The sequence below is a fragment of the Coffea arabica genome, chromosome 7c (assembly GCF_036785885.1).
Source record: "Coffea arabica cultivar ET-39 chromosome 7c, Coffea Arabica ET-39 HiFi, whole genome shotgun sequence".
NCBI classification, from domain to species: domain Eukaryota; kingdom Viridiplantae; phylum Streptophyta; class Magnoliopsida; order Gentianales; family Rubiaceae; genus Coffea; species Coffea arabica.
The window spans coordinates 12,695,596-12,714,095 of record NC_092322.1 but is presented as its reverse complement, the minus strand read 5'-3'; the positions used below and the strand labels follow the sequence as shown (position 1 = coordinate 12,714,095).

The following is an 18,500-nucleotide window of genomic DNA, read 5'->3' as shown; positions in this document are numbered from 1 at the left end:
AAAAGTTATACGGGTTAGGTAAGGTCTTGGTAATGTACAATCCAAGCTTGTATGTAGATTGAAATTTAGACCTTATCTAGATCTAAAAAGGATTTTATCTAGATTGAAGCATATTATGTAAAAAAGGATTTTTTTTTTAATGAGGGTCCGATGCAGATGCATTAACGCACCTAAATTATACCTAATATTTACATCGAGTTGAATTCGAGCTTCAATTATTCTTTCTCGAATCGAGTCGAATTGTATAATTTCTATTCAGTCAAATCGAGCTCGAACTCGAGTAGACTTTTCGAACATGAGCGTACCGCTACTTGAGTCCATCTTAACTCGTTATCACCCCCGTGCTCAATCAGTTTCCGCCAAAGATTACTAATGGCGATGACGACTCTTCTTTTACGCATTTTGCCTTGTTCTCGTAAAAACACAAGCAATTGGACGATATAATAGCGAAGGGAAACAAAAACACAGATACTTATACGATAAGATATTTATAAAGAAGAAATTATATAATATAATAAAAAATGGGATTGAGAGTACGATAGATAGAAAGTAGGGCAGAAGAATCGCCATGTTTTTTCATTCTTTTACCGATACTCCAACAGATTGATATGTTTCACATTTGCTTTTTCAAGAACTTTCATCAGACTTTTTATAACGTGTGGACATGCATGAACAACAATTATTTGGTTTTTCCCATAATGCCAAAACAATGACGGGTAGATGAATGAATTGCTATACCATACCAAGCCACTTTGCCACAGTACATATATCCATATTAGGACATGCACATGGATGGTGTTGGGAGTTGGAACTTTACATGCCTCTATATAATGGAGTGATTGTTACTTGCCAGCTTTGTTTATGATCTTTTTTGCTTGCCATTTCTGTGGGGTGATTTTCGAACTTAGGCGTAGGTACAGTGGCAGTCATCGAACACCTGAAATTACCTAGAAATCACTATATAGTGAATTTTGGGTAACGCGATAGAGATTCAAGAAAGAGCAAGGTGTTGGAGATTAAAGAAATTAAGTGATAAATTGGATGTTCAAGGACAGATTTATTTAAAGCAAAACCCGGTAATGGTTGGACAGCCTGAGAGAGGTGTAAAAACCAAAACCAGGTAGTGGCTGGACTGCGAGAGATCGGTGTAAACTAAGGGTGAAATTTGTGATTATTCGTATGGATGAAAGCATGTTTATTTTTTGAATAACTTTTTTATACGCTATCAATGCATAAATTTTTTTTTTTTTTTTTTTACAATAGCAGGTTTAGATCATGGCAGCACATAACATGAATTTAAATTTGAAATTCAAATTATACACATATAACATAAATTCAAAATCGACTGTAAAAAAATCTTTGTACTGTCAGTGTATAAAAAATTAAGATTTATTTTTTCTGGCTAATTATGTACACACCAGTGCCCTTTTATTTTTTAAAAGTATCTAATTATGTACACACTAGTGCCCTTTTATTTTTATGTACACACTCGTTCATTATGTACACACTCGGTGTTTACACTCAAGTACACATGTATAGTTTTAAGGTGCTCTCTAAATTATTTACAAGCGTACATTAGAAAAACAAGAAAATTGTCGTACATTTGGTTAGTGCTCTATCCAAACCAGATTAATTAACTATAGATTACAGGTCAATGGAAACCAAAAGGGGCACGCTATTAAAAAATGTTTGTTGAAATACTTAACATTTTGTCAGTTTCATGTTGCTTGCTGTTACTGATAAGACCCTACACTGATACTTCACGATCGCTTTTGGCGCATATAAAAATGGACGAGGGGCCTGGACGGTTGTCAGAGACAACCGTTCCAGGCAGTTCACGGCCAGGATGAAGCTTTAAAATTTTGTGCGATTCAAATCACGTCTTGTAACTCGATTTTCATGTTGTGTGGGGCCTACAAAAATATTATTCTATTTTACTAACTATTGTTCAATTGTTACACCTTGTACAGATGATGTTACACCTTTCAACCGCTCCAACCCCGCGTCCTATAAAAATTGTGTATCGTAACTGTTGAGCTTGACCTGTAACCAGGCCTGAAATACATTTAAACTTATATGAATTCAGCTATGATTCTATATATTTGAATTTGATTCGTCAATTAATAAAATTTAAACTCAAAACATTTTTGGTTAGATTAGTATAAAATTTTGAAATTTATATCTAAAAAATTTAAGCTACTCACGCTCGCTTAGAATAAAAATCCAGTTTAAACTCGGACTCAATTAATAAACAAGCTAAATCTAAACACAAGTTCAAAACCATTAAAATAAATAATCAAACTTAATCTGACTTCCTTACACCCCTAATTGTAACATATTGGAGGGGCCATTTATGCCACCGGAAGAGCGAATGGTTTCTGGTCCTTTATTTTACCATTACACTAATCCTTGAACTAAGTGGACTGATCAACTAACAAAAACAGCAAGGACAATCAAGACTGTTACAAGATTCAATGCTTCTTGATGAATTCTATAATCCCTGTGAACAGCTTTTCAGTTTCCTTGGCAGTAGTTGGATCATTGTCAAAAGCAATCTTGTTCAGATAAAAGCTATGACCAACGCCAGAATTGAGGAGCAATTCCACATCTTTACCTGCTTTCTTCATGGCCTCATAGAACTCCATTTCAGTATCCTTGATGAGATCACAATCCGCCACGCAGAAGAGATAAGGCGGGAGATTCAGATTCTGAATCTTTGGCACAACACCATCCCCCATAGGACAAGTTATGGGATGATCTTTCGTGCTTCCAATTGGCAAAGCCAAGTTCAAGAACTTGTCCACCATATCCAAAGTCAAGAAAGGCGACTGTGGTTGCTCTTGTTCGGACTTGCTCCTTTCTTTCCTGACGAATCCCGGATGAATTGGGATCGCCCCCGCAACTTTTACAGGTTTCAAATCATCATTCCCTGATCGAGCAGCCACCTGGTGAACTATATTGCCCCCTGAGCTATCACCTATAAGAAACACACGGGAAAAATCAGCATTTTCCCCGAGCCAGGGCTCAGGCTCAACTTTACCTTGGGCTAAAGATCTTAGCCACAGGAGCGCTGCATATCCATCGTCACAGGCGGCAGGGAGGCGGTGCTCAGGCGCGCGCCGGAGGTAGACGGATACAACTATGGCTCCGGCAGAACGAGCCAGGCGAGTGTAAACTGTGTAGTACATGAACCAGTCAGCTTGGCTGATGCAAAATCCGCCTCCATGGAAATGAAGAATGATGGGAAGTTTATGATGATTGTTCAAGTTCTTGTCATCGGTGTTTTGAGGGAAATAGATTCGAACTTGAAGGCCTGATTCCTGGTCGATTACAACATCCTTGGTGGCGACCCCATCGATAAATTATTCATGGGGAGGAACAGATTCAGACATGAACTTCACCTCTCGAGGTCCAGTCCATGTTCTATCCACCGAACCATCGTCAAAGACTCTAAGCCATCCTGATACATCTTCAACAACCTTTTTCTCTTCGACCATGGTTTGATTTGGCTGTCAGGACTAATCTCAAAATGAATATTTGATATTTCGGCCTCGGAGAGGACTAGAATGGTTTTTAGCTTTTGTGGGGAGCTATGGATTGTGGTTCCAACATGTTTGCTCGCCATTATATAGTGGGTGATGAGCGGCAGTGGGGTACACAGGGATGCGATATATTGCACAGAAGGTTCAGTGGATGTTATATACTTTAATTTTGTAGAAATGATTAGGAAATTGTTGAATATCTCAAGTTATATATCTCTGCCGGGAAAATTTTTATTTATTTTTCAATGCTAGTATTCTAGTATATTTTAAGATAAGCGTATTCATGACTTTCATTTTAAATTGAAAAAAATTGATTTAGAAAACGTATTTGAAATATCTTTTTTTTTTTTTTTGACTGAAAAGGCGAATCAAACAAGTTATATAGTTTGTGGGTTTTTTGAGAATTATTCGCACAAACATGGGATAGCTGAGAGGGTAATACGGGTTTCAGGCTTCAGGGTGTTGTGCAAATCAGAAGTTTGGTTGACTTAATTGATCAGAATTACAAGTTTCATACTTTTTTAATGGGTAAAAAATTTAGAAATTTCCTACTAAAGTACTTGGTCCTTTACCTTTGGAATAGTGTGGAATTTAGTCAAGGTCTTCGAGATTTGTTGGGATAGAAGCTTCCGCTTCATTACTCACTACGCTTGACATATAATTTCCTTCCCTATTTAAAAGCAAATTATCCCGAAAGCCACTAAACTTTTCGAATAGTCGAGTTTTGGTCATTCAACTATTAATAATACGATATTTATCTGCTAAATTATTAAAATTGTAAATTTCATGTCATTCCGTCTGATTTTATCGTTGACTCTACCAGATCTAACTATTAATAATATGTCTCATAAATCATGCAATTAAAGGCGAAATTAGACGTAATGATCCAAAATTTATACTATTAATAACTTAATGGATAAAAACATACTACTAATAATTAAATGATCAAATCTTGATAATTAAAAAAACTTAGTGACCATTCGGATAATTTGCTCTCTATTTAACTATCCCTTCTTTCTTTTTTTTAAGTCCAAAAGAGCACTACATGCATGTTTTCAGACGTACCACGATTTCTCTGCCCCTGCCTCATTGACCGTGTCTGGTTGGTGGGATGACAGGAATTTCTTTTTAGAAAAGCACTAATAATTCCTTGGATTCTGCAGCCCCTTTAGGACTGCCAATAGTGCTTTGACTCTCCATTTGATTTTATACTCTTAATAATTAATCAAAGAGTAAATGTCCAGCACTTTGCGTTGTAAGAACAAAGTAACTTCCGGCCTTTTTCTTCTTCCTGCGTGCTTTGAGCCATGAGAATAACGTTTTTGTCCTGAGTGGCATATTCAACTCCTTCACCAGACTTTTTTTTTTTTTTTTTTTTTTGTCTTTTTAACAAGAGAAGGGTAAGATTTAAGGCGCGAACAAGCAAAACGATAGTTTAAACGTAGAACTTTTAAATTCTGAAGTTTTACGTCGAATTCGAAATATCCAACTTACAAAATAAAATTCTAGAGTTTCAATCTTAGTTATTAGACTAATCACGCTTACTACGCATACCTTTGCCTTACCTAAAACCATTTGATCTTCAATTTTAATTGCTTCTCTCTTTCCCAACAACCCTCTATCTGTTTTTTTTCCCCTCTTGTCTGAACTCCTACGAATGATTACTTTAATTATTATTGATTAATAAAACCGAATAGTTGGATGTTGCTTGTGCAGACGAACCAGATACAAACGCCAAGCAGCAGATGACAACTACCTGATAGATGTAACAGCCCCTTCCCCTCTTCTTCCCCAAAAATTAAAAAATAAAAAAGCTCGTTAGGGGGAGAAGAAAAATGCTATGGCCAGTTGTAATTACAGATTTGTAGGGGAAAAGTGTGAAAAACAATATGCACCTAATTAGGAAAGTGCAATAGCAAGTTTTTTTTTTTTTTTTTGGTAAATGAAAACCCCTTACTTATAATCTTTTTCCCTTATCACCCAATTCAACCCGCCCTCAGTGCATTGGCAAGTTGGTTTCTCATTAGCTGTGATTTGTATCCTTTTTTCCTGAAAAGGGACGGTGCGTGTTTCTAACCAAATCATTAATCAAATTAAGGGAACGATAATCCCTTTTGTTGCAACGTATGCATCTCACCTAATAGAGCCCATTTTGATTTGTGGTTACTAAGTTTATTGTATTAATTTGAAAATTTGACAAATTCAAGAATCCGATAAATCCATTTATTTTTTATTATAAGTGGGATTCAAGACCTCCCACTTACACTCCATCTTCCTGTATCACTGTATCCAATTTAAAGATAAGTACAGCTAAATAGCAAAGCTGTATTTTTTTTTTTTCCAAAGTCTTATATTGATTAGCTAATATTTTTTGCGTACAATTAAGTTGAAAAACTTGTTTTTTTTTCCCCTACTCTAGCTACCTCACTAACCCAAAATAATGAATTCTTGAACTTGAATTCAACTCAGAAAGGGGATTCAAGGCTTTCTATTCCATGGCTTTGTATAGAGGGATTCAATTAAGATGCTTTCTTGAATGTACAATATACTAAGAGAATCAAATGAGCCTGCAGGCATAGTCTGGAACATTTGGATATTTGATTTTCAAATGTGTATAATTTTGGCAAGTTCAAATTTTTCCCTCATGAGATCATTAAAATGACTTTATGATACAAAAATTTTCAATTGTACACATTTGGCCTCTAACATGTTTTTTTTTTCTTCAAATACTAATATGTATATCACAATAACTTAGTGTATTATTGCTCATTTGATAATCGAATTTCTGAACCTGATTTACTGCTTTTGGATTCATTTAAACAAATTTTATTAATTCAAAAAAAAATTGTGTACTTAAAACATTAATATTTGAATATGCACAAGTGACTTGAGATGTTTTTTAGGTTTGGCACCATTTTATTAAAATTTATTCATTATTTATCAACTAATTACAGTAAAGTGTTGTCTTGCTTGTGCTCTTGGCAATTTAATTCAGGAATTGAAATGCTGATATGACACCAAAAAAAAAATGCTTCTGTCATCCGAATTTGAAAAATAGTTTTACCAAAAAAAAAAAAAATCATACAAGAAAAATGAAACTGCACTCTCCCATTTTATAGAGAGTTGACATGGTCCTTAATGGGCCTTTTCACCTCTCGCCTGGGCAGACTTTTCATGTCAACATCTTTTTTGGGGCTAGAGCTTTTATATTCTCGTCCGGGCTTAGTAAAGACTTGTTTTGGGCTCAACAAAAAAAACAAACTCGTTCCTCGTGGATCCATTAAGCATGTCACGGACGGGTTTGGCAGGCAGGGTGAGGCTGGACAGATGCATCAATAATCACCCGCAGGAGGGTTGTTTGGTGATTGTTCCTTGCAATGTACAGGGTATTGCAGACATTGTACACACTAACACACAGAGAAATACAAAACAATTCAGGTTGTAAATTTTGAGCAATATTTGGTCAGAATTGAGCACATGCCTTTTTTTTTTTTTTTTTTTACTCTTAACCTTCCAAAAAAATCACATTCTTTCTTAGCTCTTTTGCTCTGCTGATTTTTTTTTTCCCTAACAGAAGTGGGGTGGAGTTTAAAAAGCGGAAAAATGGCAAGGAGATTTGAATCAGGACCTCAGGACTGAAAAAAGGAGAATCATTCCAGGTAAGAAAGGGGATTAGAACTTCTTTAATTCTAAAAGAATCATTCAAAAACTTGTCCTGCTGATTGGCTTGTTTTTTGCTGAAAAAAAAAAAAGAGAAAGGTACAACAAATGCTCTAGAAATCCTTTTTCAAGGTAAGAAAGGGGATTACAATTTCTTCAATTCTAAGAGAATCATTCAAAAACTTGTCTAACATAGGTTATATTAATGGTTACTTAATTAACATGTATGGTATGCAAGCAATCTAGGAGCTGCATTTTGCTTAATGTTCATGTTTCCAACCGGTAGATGTTTTCTCAAAAGAGATATATAAAGTCGTGGAAACTGGTTTATTGGATGAGTGAAATTAGTTGTAAAAGAAGTCGGATTACATCATCCAATCCTGTAATTTGTGTTGTTGTCACGATCATTCTTGTTTGCTCCATGTAACTCGTAACTCAAAGAAATTAAATGAATTTTATGTGTGCCAAAAAATTTGTCCCTACAAGCTAAAAATATCAAATTACTGCAATAGGTGCACTAAACGATGTTTCCAAAGCCAAAGAGAGAGAGAGCTGCTAATTTGAAATACGTTTTGGGTAATGGGTGCCTATTTAAGAGAAGTTTCAGGTGTTAATTTTTTTTTTAAAAAAGTACATTAATTTATAGAAGTATCTAAATACAACAGAGTGAAACGATTGTAATTGTGTGTAAGTGAGAAGCCTTGAATCAGTACCTCTCACTTACAATTCGTCTCCCCTCCTCCCTGTTCATGTAATTTAAATGTGCTAATGAGTGTCCTACTAGATTAATCATTTGAAATATGCAAAATGTACTTTTTTATATGTACATTTTTTTGTAGTAAGGATGACGTATTGAATCCAACATCTTCTACTTACAATCCGTCCCATCTTATCATCTAACCTAACCTCTCTCTCGTGCTAAAGTTACTTTCATACTCTAATACAAAAAAAAAACAAAGAAAAAAAAAAGAAAAAACCCATTACAACCCTGTAAACTAGAACAAAAAATATTCTTTGGTTATCCCTAGCCTACCCAAAAAAAAAAAAAAAAAAAAAAAAAAAAAAATTGGTTACGTGCATGAGACCTTGTCTTGTGGTCATGGACCACACCACTGTCCTGAATCCACCGTCCTTTGCACAAAGCCAAGAAAGGCCATCCAAATGAAGTCAAAACTATGTTGGCTTGGTGTTGCCGCTTATGCAATTTTTGTATCTTGTGGATCGCATTGTTTAGATTGATGATGGTATTAGATCCTCCGGATGATGAAAATGAACGCTCTTTTCTGGAGCCTAGTTAATAATAATAATATTGGACTAAATTATACAAACAACCGCATATTGCCGGTTCCCTTGCTTAGCTGGCGGCTGCTCGGCCACGGGGGATCTACCAAACACGGCCCTCTTTTGTCCCGTCGCCCCATTAGTCAGCATCGATTCAAGGCCGCGTCTTTTATATAATGGTTTAGTTACATTTTATCCCCTACATTGTTCACTATTATCGATTTATCATCGATGAACTTTCAATTTTAGCATTATACTACCTTAAACTTCTAATCTAATCTCTTGCAAGGTAATGCAATGAGAAAGTTGGTATTGGAATTTGGATTGCCTTCGTGAGTCCAATTTGTGTAAGCACTGCTGCTCTACTCTGGTGAAGTTCCTAAACTGTCATTCTTACCATGGTTGTCTACTGACCAAAAACTTGAGTAGATTCAATTTTTAAAAATTCAACGATTCAGATTGTGTTGTACCATTTGATAATGGTATGTCTCAATTTGGATCATTCGATCTTTAAAGATCAAGTTTATTCAAATGTGAGTCGTGCCTAATTACTTAGCTTCTCTTGTGCATATAAATAGTGCTGCCTACGTTTAAAGAAATGTCACATTTGAAAAACTGTGATTTTTTTTTATAATAATAAATAGCAAATAGATTTTGAAAATTATAGCATACCTTCCTAGTTTATCCATATTAGGTTGTTGCTAGAATTAAAGCACTTGAGAATCGTGGGTTCATGATGATTCATATTAATTAAAAGTGCTTCTAACCAATAGTACGTGCAACCCAGCCTTGAGGAGCTTTAGTGCAGGTGAGTGTCATTTGCCTCAAAAATTGGTCAATTTTATTTTACTTTCTAGTAATTAATAAGCATAAAAATGTACATATATTTTTTCTTCTGCAAAATTCATTTGGAAATTACACAACTATTTCTTTGCCATTTCTTAAACTCATGAATGGTAAACCAAACTCAATACTTCGTTATACACTACTTGGCTAAAAATTTGAGGTACTTAAATACTACAATTGACACCTTACAAACTAAAATACCAGTTTTAAAGAGTTAAGGGGAGCAAAATGCAATTAGTCCAAATAAGGCAGCATACTTCTGAACTTGTAATAATTCCAACTTCAATTCTAAGTCCACTTCTCGTCAAGAAAACCGCCGGGAGAAATATTTCTAAGCTAACCTTTCCAACTTCCAAGTTTTAAATCTTTCTTTGTCCATCGAAGAAGTTGCTTTCACTCATCTTTTCATACTTTTTCCTCCCTAATATTGAAAACCCATCAATATTCTTTCGTCATTTTTTCTGCTTGGAATTAGTAATATTTCTGCTATTTATCATCATATAGACATATATGTTCGATTTTGGTGATGAATTTGTGATTGAGAGCCAGAGTGTTCCATGGCTTGTATGGGCTCAGTTACTTGTCACGATTCTTCTTGTTGTTATACTTTTTTTTGGATTCAGCATCTTTGCTTTGGATCGATTCAACAATCCCTCCTGCAGCTCTGCATCTTCTTCCTCTCAATCCCATGGCAAAGACGCTTTGCTCAATAAATCCAGCTCTTCACATGGCTCTAAGGTTTGTTCAACTTAATCTCTTTTCTTGTCTTTACATTTCTGATGCCAAATCTATTCTTTTCAGTATTTCCTCCTCATTGAATATCCTTTTTTTAAAAAAAAAAAATTTCTGTTTGTTTTCTTCCATTACTACTTTTGGTGTAGTTGCCAGGAGGGAATTGAGATTGAAAGATTGCTGAGTAGCAAAGTTAGGACATTTCTTGATTTAATTTGCCCCGTCGTTTTTTTTTGCAGCTAAATTTTTTTTTCGTAAAGCAACATGATATTGGAATAAATTTAGGTACTATATTTGGTTGGCGAAAGTGGTCAATTATTGTTGCTGCTTTTTTCCGTCGGCTGTGAGTAGGGATTTTGGGAAGCTTTTAGATTTTTTTTTCGAGGTGCTGGTGGTGGGGGTGGTTGTGTGGGGTTGGGAGTTTTAATTATTCAAAAGAAAATGTGGTAAACGTGTTGAAGGATGGCATATGTAGTAAACATGGTGGTTTGACCAAAATTTTGTACATTATAACCTGGAATTTAATGAGGTAGCCTGGCAAGTAGAAGTTTCACAGAAGGAGCTTATGGAGTCAAGACTGAGATAATGGATTTTCAGGGGGTCAATGGTTAGAAAATTCTATCTTCAGAAAATTGCCGGTGGCTGTGTAGTTCTTATTAAAAAGTATGAGCCTTTTTGTTGGGTATCTGCAATACAAATCAAACTGCATTTAATAATTGCTAAATGAGATTTTTAGAGGTAATTTCCATTGGCAAAAGTCATAATCTTGAATAGTATCTCAAATTGAATGCTTAGGACAAAGAAAAGGATATCTTGTCTTAGTGGAATGGAACATACTTTGAGTGTTTTTATTAGCTGGAATATGTTGAAAATAGTGATCTGCTTTCCTATGTGGTACAAGCTTGTCTATGAATCTAGCTGATCACTACTGATAAGGTATTAAACTTTTCAAGAAGTTGAAATAGCTTTTACTGTTCTGTTTGAAGTACTTCAAGATATTGCTTGTTCTATACTGGAACATGGTTGTTTAAATTTTTTTGAGCTATGTTATTCTCTTGAAACTGATCGTCAATTGATAGGGTCTTGAACTTTACAAAAGGTTGAAATAGCTTTTACTGTTTCTATTCTAAGCTCTTTAAAATATTGCTTGTTCTATGCTGGAATATGGGTGCTTAAATTTCCTGACTTTAGTATTCTCTTGAAGCTAATATTCTTAGCATATCTGATGTCTTTCCGATTTTGCCTCTGTTTCTGTGAATTCCGAATAGAATATTTCCACTGTTTTTTAAAGTTTTGAATATTTGTGGCTAATCATGAATGGCTTAAGCAGTCCGATTCCAACTGGACAACTCTATATCATAATAATTTCTTACTTTACAATGCCTTTAATGAAATCTACCTTTTTTTAAAAAAAAAAATTTCGAGTGTTAGTTGAACAACCGACGGTAAAGGAAAACTCAGAATTATATATAAGTTCCTTTTGTGCATGGTGTTACTAAAATGAAAACGTGTTCTAACTTTAGACATGCAGCTTCCAAAAAATTGGGAATTTTTAGGACTAACATAATGTACAACTCTAAAAGTGTAACCAGTTACAGAAAACGGCTAACATATATACAGGTTATAGAAAAGTAATCAATTTAACTTGAGCCAAAATTGGAAAAATATATTTTTATAAAAGGTGACCAAAAAAAATTTTGGTTGTTATTGCGGTGGAATCAGGCTAATAGAAGCTGTTCTATTTGCATTCTGAGCTATTTTCTAGAAGAGAAGTTTATAGATCCTAAGCCATGTTAGATTGTAGCTTGTTTTATTCCTGTAATGTTTTCTTGAGAGGTACTAGTTGATCACTGACCCATGGTACTGTTTGCCTGCTCTGGAAACCATCTTTTTAGTTGGGAGGTATTGAAGCAGAAAACTTCTTCTCAGAACATTATTGAAGAAAAGCTGAAATTGGGTTAACAATAGTAGAAGAAACAAGCTGTAGAACTCGTGTTTTTTAAAATTTTCTATCTAGTCTTGACAATCACTGATTCTACAGGTCACCTACCTTTTTTTTTTCTTTGATGTAAAATTGTAGTTTTCATTTTGACGGTCATTAAAGTGTACTTATTTTATATTGATTGTGATTTAATTTTCTTTTTTTTTTCCAACAATTGGAGATGTGCGCCTGTTTTTTTCTTGAATCCCTTATCCCAAATAGCCGAGAACTGAACAGGCATGCTTGACCTTTTAAAAAAAAAAAGAAAAGAAAATCTTTCTCCTACAAGAAGAATAACTGCTATAGAACTTAAAATTTTTGCTAGGACATGAAAAGTGCTTGAAGTTGTTGAACTAATAAGTTGACCAACTGCTGTAGTTACATGCTTGTTTCTGTTTAAATGCTTAAGAATGAAAATAGTGGATTACAGATAAAATAAAGGTGGCAGCATCTATTCTCTTTTTAATTTTCAAATTGGACAAGTAAAGAATTGTGAACATGACTTCTTACTGAGAATGTGAAATGAATAGAACCTCACAACCAAAAAACCTACTAAACCAAGACATTTCTGAGTTTAATTTCTCTCATGATCTAGGACATTCCAGAACTTGTTTCATAAAATATCTCTCATATATAAACACCATCAAACACAACTCCTCATATGTTGAATGCTCAAGTATATAGGGACTTTGTAACTTAAACCAAATGCTGAAACTAAGCATAACTTAGCGTCCTGAGTATTGTCATGTAGCAATTAAATCGTTTCCTATAACATATAGCAGTACTTTTGTTGTCATATAAGGAATTACTTGCTTAAGGCAAGGAAAGTTGATATTGCAGTCAGTGAGCAGATGCATGATTAAAATGGTTGTCTTTGATAACAAGAGTTGTTAGCTATAATCAGCTATTTGCACTATTTCCTTCCGGACATCCTTCATGCTATTTGTATGACTAAACCTGAAGTTCCAGCTCATATTGCATGTCTATGTAGTTTTGATCCAAAGAAAGGCTTATGAACTTAGTGTTTCCTGCAGGTTGAAGAAAGTCAAAGCATTCAAAGGGAGACGGAGGCAAGTGCATATAAAGCTACCATAGGAGAAGAAATTGACGAAAGAGATGAAGCGTCAGTAAAGGATATAGCTCTTCTGAGGCTTTTGGGACAGGGAAACCACCCCTGCCATTATATGAATCTTGCTAAACAGGCTATTCTCAAGTGTTTTGGCTTAGGTTATACCTCTGAGAGATCTCGCAGTTGTAAACATCGAAAGGAAGACTAAGGTGTGCGCTCTCTCTCTCTCTCATGCACGGCTCATCCACATTAATGAACCAATGGTGCCTTCCATCTACCTAATTGTCTATATCACATGGATATTCTTATGCTGGAAAAATGCACATCACCTATTGGTTTGCTTGTTCCTTGGTCCAAATGAAATTTAAGATTGAGCATTGATGTTTGGACATTTCATTCTGGACCAGGTCAATATCTCACAAAATAAGAAAAATGTCGAAGTATAAATTTAAAAATAAGATGTAGTATTTTTAAAACTTTTGAAAATTTCAACACGGGTATAAAGGTCAGCGTTGTATGCACTCTGCTTGAAGCCTTTAGCTACGAGTAGGATGGAGTTCTAGGAAAAAATGGTTAAGACTGCAGACAGCATGAGCCACTGAACACTTGGTTGAAAGAATGTTGTTCCCTATTAGTTGGTCAGATTTTTGTCTTGATTTAATAGATAGAAGTTCCATGGAAAGTAAAGGGATATAATGCAGAGGGGACTAGTAGAGAAGTTTACTAGAAGTAGAGAAAAAGATGACTGGACATTTCCTATGCTTATGTTGAAATAAGGAATTGAGCTTCTCTTTTCTTAGCTAGACTTGGTTCTTTTGCAGGAAAAGATTGCAGTCAGTCTTTGGGCGGTGGATGGATTAATCCAAGTAGAATTAGCTTTGTCAATTGTACCAATTTGTAATCCATATTCACATCTCACTGTAATTTGGCTCCAGAAACTAGGTAACTCTAGTACGTTTATTGAGAACTCAGCAATCTAATTAATCTATGGCTGCTGTCTATTCAGGAAGGACAATTTGTCATTTGTTAATTTGTTGGGAAAGAGTGCATAATTGCAGCCCTTCTGCTTCTGCTGTTTTAACCAATTTCTCTTTTGATCTTTATGCCTAGTGAAGAACAGCAAATGGAGAGTTTGTGTTTGGATTTTTATTTTTAAGTTTATTTATTAAGCCTTTTTGTTTACGCATCCCATCTCTCTCTTGTAGGATGATTGAAGAATATATATATATATATATATATATTCAAAATCAGAAAGCAAAAATTGGAGTACTTGAGAGTTGAGAGGCTAACTAAGGAAATGCTGGCTCATCAATTTAAAATTCAAATTTTTCTGGACACCCGATAACACATCTAAATTTTACCTATATATATAGCGTTAACAATTATTATCCTCTCGTGCATTTATACACTTTTTCTAAATTAATCTTACATTGTCAATAATTTAACACTCGTCAATAATTTTCATTATCAGTACTATCATTATTGAGAGAAAAAACTGTACATGACATGGTCTTTATTGTTCAGTTATTTTACAATACAGTAACAAGGGCCATGGAAATAAGGTTGGTCTTGTAGAAATGTAGAGGGAGTATTATAACAGGAACAAGAGGCATAAGGGCTGAGACGATCCTGTGAGATCGATGGAGATTTTTCTACTAATGACTCTGGCCAGGCTTCGTCTTTATTGGAGGTCTTGAAGGCGCAGCTCGCAGAGTAATCTCCTGTTGAAACAAAATTCAGATTCAAAGTGACCAGCCTAGAATATGAGCTATTCTTAGCATTATAATCATCTCATTACAAGAAAATAGACTAGGGTATTTAGGGTTGTGAAAAAGCGCCATAGATAATTTATAGTGGTGGTATTCCGACGCTAGAACGAAGCGTCATTGTAAGTCGTATAGAAAAAAATCACGACACTGTCAAAAGTATCATAAAAACTTTGATAGCACTTAATCGTGACATACTTATTTGTGCCACAACTAAATCTTAAAAATTGTGATGCTAAATATGTTAAGAGTTTCAAAGACTTAACATTTTTGTCTCTACCAAATAGAATTCACCGGCAAACTCAACCTTTTAGGTCGTGTAAAACTCTCCGGGTTACCAGCTCGGCAAAGCGCCGGCTGCTGGGAGTGGATTGAGGTGGGGGAGGTGGAGGAAAAGGATGGAAAGAAAGTGAAAAAATTGTGTGTTTTTAGATATTTTGGGATATGTATATTTCAAAATTTGTGCTTTTTTAGAGGATTACTTTAGACAAAATAGTAAAAAAAAAAAAAACTTGTCTATTAAAAACCAAGCTAAAAGCTTGTGTGCCAAACAGGTACCAACCAGTTTAAGTCATGAGGAGAGCATTTAATTAAGACTCTACCTATTGACACGTGAGTAGCTGGAACCTCTATTCAGCTGGTGAAATCTGGAAAAAGAGTAATACCATTGCAATTCTTGGATTAAAGGTGGGATTTGTGTCCCCTTATACTTTCCCTTCCCTCGAAACCATAGAAAATTACTCACCAAAAAAAAAAAAAAAACAAAAGAGAGTTATAAGCAATCCCAGTTTGCTTCAAATCCCTAATGGCTACCCAGGCCATCGTTAGCTGTGACTGCTAATACTAAACTATTGGTTCACCCAAAAAAAAAAGGTCATTATGAACAATAAAACAAGTAAAATAGGGGGATGTTCGTACTGCTGCAGTGGGTTCAATGGCAGAAGGGTTTTCCTCTGACCCGGGAATCTTCTTCTGGAGACCCAAGCATTGAAGCAGTTTTTGGAAGTCAAATGGAAAGCATCGAGAAGATGAATCATCATTTGCCATCTTTATGAATTTCCTCAGACTACCTTTCCTCTCTGTAATGCGACTGTGTGTTGTATTGTTCTTGAACTCTATGTTCTGTATATTGCTGTGGGATTTGTTCTTCTTAGCAAGAAAATCGCCATAATGTGATGTGCAATAAATGTTAAACATATGAAGTTGATTTCGTGTAAAATTGAGAATTGACATGATGATGCACGTTTTTACTTGCATTCTCTATAATATATGTTGCTTGAATTTTGCAGTCATGTGATTATGTCGACCTAAGTTCTTTTTTTTTTTTTTTTTTTTTTTTTACAACATTAATTACAAGGAGGTTGTCCTTGTAGATCTAATGCAATTAACAAATCTAATCCAAATATGATAGGAATTACAATTCAGTAACGATAAAAATGAACCCGTAAATAGTAATAAAAAAAAATTTCACACGTAATGAAATTTGAACTCAGAATTTCTAACTCGTGAAATCTCAACTTTAGTTCAAACAAATAGCGTTATTAAGGGGGTGGAATAAAATCAATTCTCATTACAATATATTCGAAGTCATAATCCTAAGATTCATTAGATCTTCGCACCTTCATATTCTTTTATGTGCAGTCGAACAAGAAAGTTGACGATCATAGACTGATCGAGTCTCTGAAAATGCCATTTGCTGACACATTTAGTACCCCGCTGCCACTGGCTTATTTTCACATGTTATAAAAATATTGTGTAGTATCAAGAAGTGTAATAGAAGATAGAATATCCTTACCAATCCAAGTCATGGATATTCGAATAATATTTTAGGGTTAGTACAATTATTGCTGGTAATTCTTGATTTCTTAGTGCTCAAAAGATCCCTTGCAACTAATCAAGAAGTTTGATCGATCAGTGACAGAATAGAGACTCAATGCATGAGTTTTAAATTCCAACATTTTTCAGAACAACGCATGGGAACAACCGGTGATTTTCTTAATTCTTCCCCTTCTCTATTAATTCTCTAGACTATTATTTTGCCCTCCAACAGCCAAGATGTGGTATATACCGTTGTAAATCTCACCGCTTGGGGTTGGTTTGCTATCGTGACACCGTAGCTGGAGAAGGCAATCATGCATGCAGGAATGTTCAGCTCAAGTTTATTTGATTAGAAAAAGGCCAAAACAATTTACAAGCTAATACCAAAATTTCTGTCACATATATCTAGGTATAGCAACGGGCCGGGGTTGGGGCGGGGGACCCCTCCCCCATTCCCCGCCCCGCTACCTACAAACTCCCCCCGCTCCGCCCCGTCCCCGCGGGGTTAATAAAATTTTTCCCGCTGGGTTAATAAAATTTTATTATAGTTAAATTTTAATAAATAATCAAGTACTAAAATATCAACACATCATTAAGTTATTATTCATTTTAATTTTACAATTGAAACTCATAAAAACAATCAAACAAAAATTATTTGAATACAATCCAGCATGATAGTGTTGAAAATTTCCTGCAGTGGTTTGTATGTTGTATGACAGTTATTCCAATAATCTTCAAGTGTGCCAAGTCTAACATTGTCATTAATTGTCGCCATTTTTGTTTTTCGAGTAATATGTAGTTGGACTAATATTACTGCTATAGAAAAAAACAATTTAGAAATTTTGTTAAAATAACGCCGTAACACTTTGTCTTATATAATGTCTGTAAACTAAAGTCAAGTCATTTGTTGTCAAACTTGAATCAAAGTCACCTTTTAATCACCTTTTAGTCGTAAGAAATTGAAAATTAGAGATTTTGGATCCAAACGATAACGTACCGTCTGCAGAGTTTTTTTTTGACAATTGAAGTTTATATTGATGGATATTCTTGGGTTATACTGCACCACCATTGATGGAGAGAAAGAAATAAGCGTGTACAAGGAGTTGAGAACAGGTGCACGAAGCAAGCATAAGAAATTCCTAACTCCATATGTAACAGGTCTCAGTTCACCTTAGTACAGCTTATGTTCTGATTCTCAGAATCACTCTTAGCCAGAGTCTCTTCATACTACTGAATACAAAAACTTGTTTAAGAAAATACTAGTTGGGAATTGAATTATCTATGTGGGTTCGAAATTCTATAGAGTGAAGTACTGCAGTTAAGGAAGATCAGATGTTGTATTACTCCTTTGCCTCGAGATTTCAGTAAATAAACAAATTTAAGCAAAGGATGGTCAATAGAAATTCGTTAACGTACTTCAATTACACATACACATAACTTATCATGTACACGCACACAATGATAATTAATTATTACCCTCCGTTGAATTTATATACATTTTTAGATTAATTTTATTTTTAAAAATTTAACACATGAATGAAATACAACTTAAATAATGTCTATCGGACATTTGTTAGACAACTCCAATGTAAATGTCAAGCAAAAGATGCTGACAGATTTGTAGGCATTGATTAATTACTCTTATAACGGCATGTGGATTATATTCTTTGATGGGATAACTCCGGAACCCATCCGAATGTCACATTTCAACGATGGACAGAGGATGCTTCAGCTGTTAAAACTTCCCCTTAATTTTGGCATCAAGAAAGAATGCCAAGAGGCAAGAGCAACCTAACCACAAAAGT

The 18,500-nt window shown here is 34.9% G+C and overlaps 1 protein-coding gene and 2 long non-coding RNA genes across 3 annotated transcripts; 1 reads left to right on the top strand and 2 right to left on the bottom strand.

The window, feature by feature from the left end:
• Positions 1-2,263: 2,263 nt before the first annotated feature.
• On the bottom strand, positions 2,264-3,606 carry LOC113738547 (strigolactones hydrolase CXE15-like). Its single transcript, XM_027265780.2, has one exon. It carries the CDS (start codon positions 3,186-3,188, stop codon positions 2,472-2,474), a length of 717 nt encoding a protein of 238 aa, XP_027121581.2. The 5' UTR covers positions 3,189-3,606; the 3' UTR covers positions 2,264-2,471.
• Positions 3,607-9,621: 6,015 nt separating this feature from the next.
• Positions 9,622-14,235, top strand: LOC113738844 (uncharacterized). The gene is made up of 3 exons (XR_011817935.1): positions 9,622-10,067; positions 13,077-13,320; positions 13,933-14,235. It is a non-coding gene; the product is annotated as an uncharacterized lncRNA (long non-coding RNA).
• Positions 14,236-14,566: 331 nt separating this feature from the next.
• LOC140010790 (uncharacterized) lies at positions 14,567-16,014 on the bottom strand. The gene is made up of 2 exons (XR_011817936.1): positions 15,796-16,014; positions 14,567-14,832 (listed from the first exon to the last, which is right to left on the bottom strand). It is a non-coding gene; the product is annotated as an uncharacterized lncRNA (long non-coding RNA).
• Positions 16,015-18,500: the final 2,486 nt, after the last annotated feature.

Bases quoted from the DNA above. Each gene is read 5' to 3' on its own strand.
- LOC113738547 (XM_027265780.2), bottom strand. From the start codon at position 3,188: ATGTACTACACAGTTTACACTCGCCTGGCTCGTTCTGCCGGAGCCATA.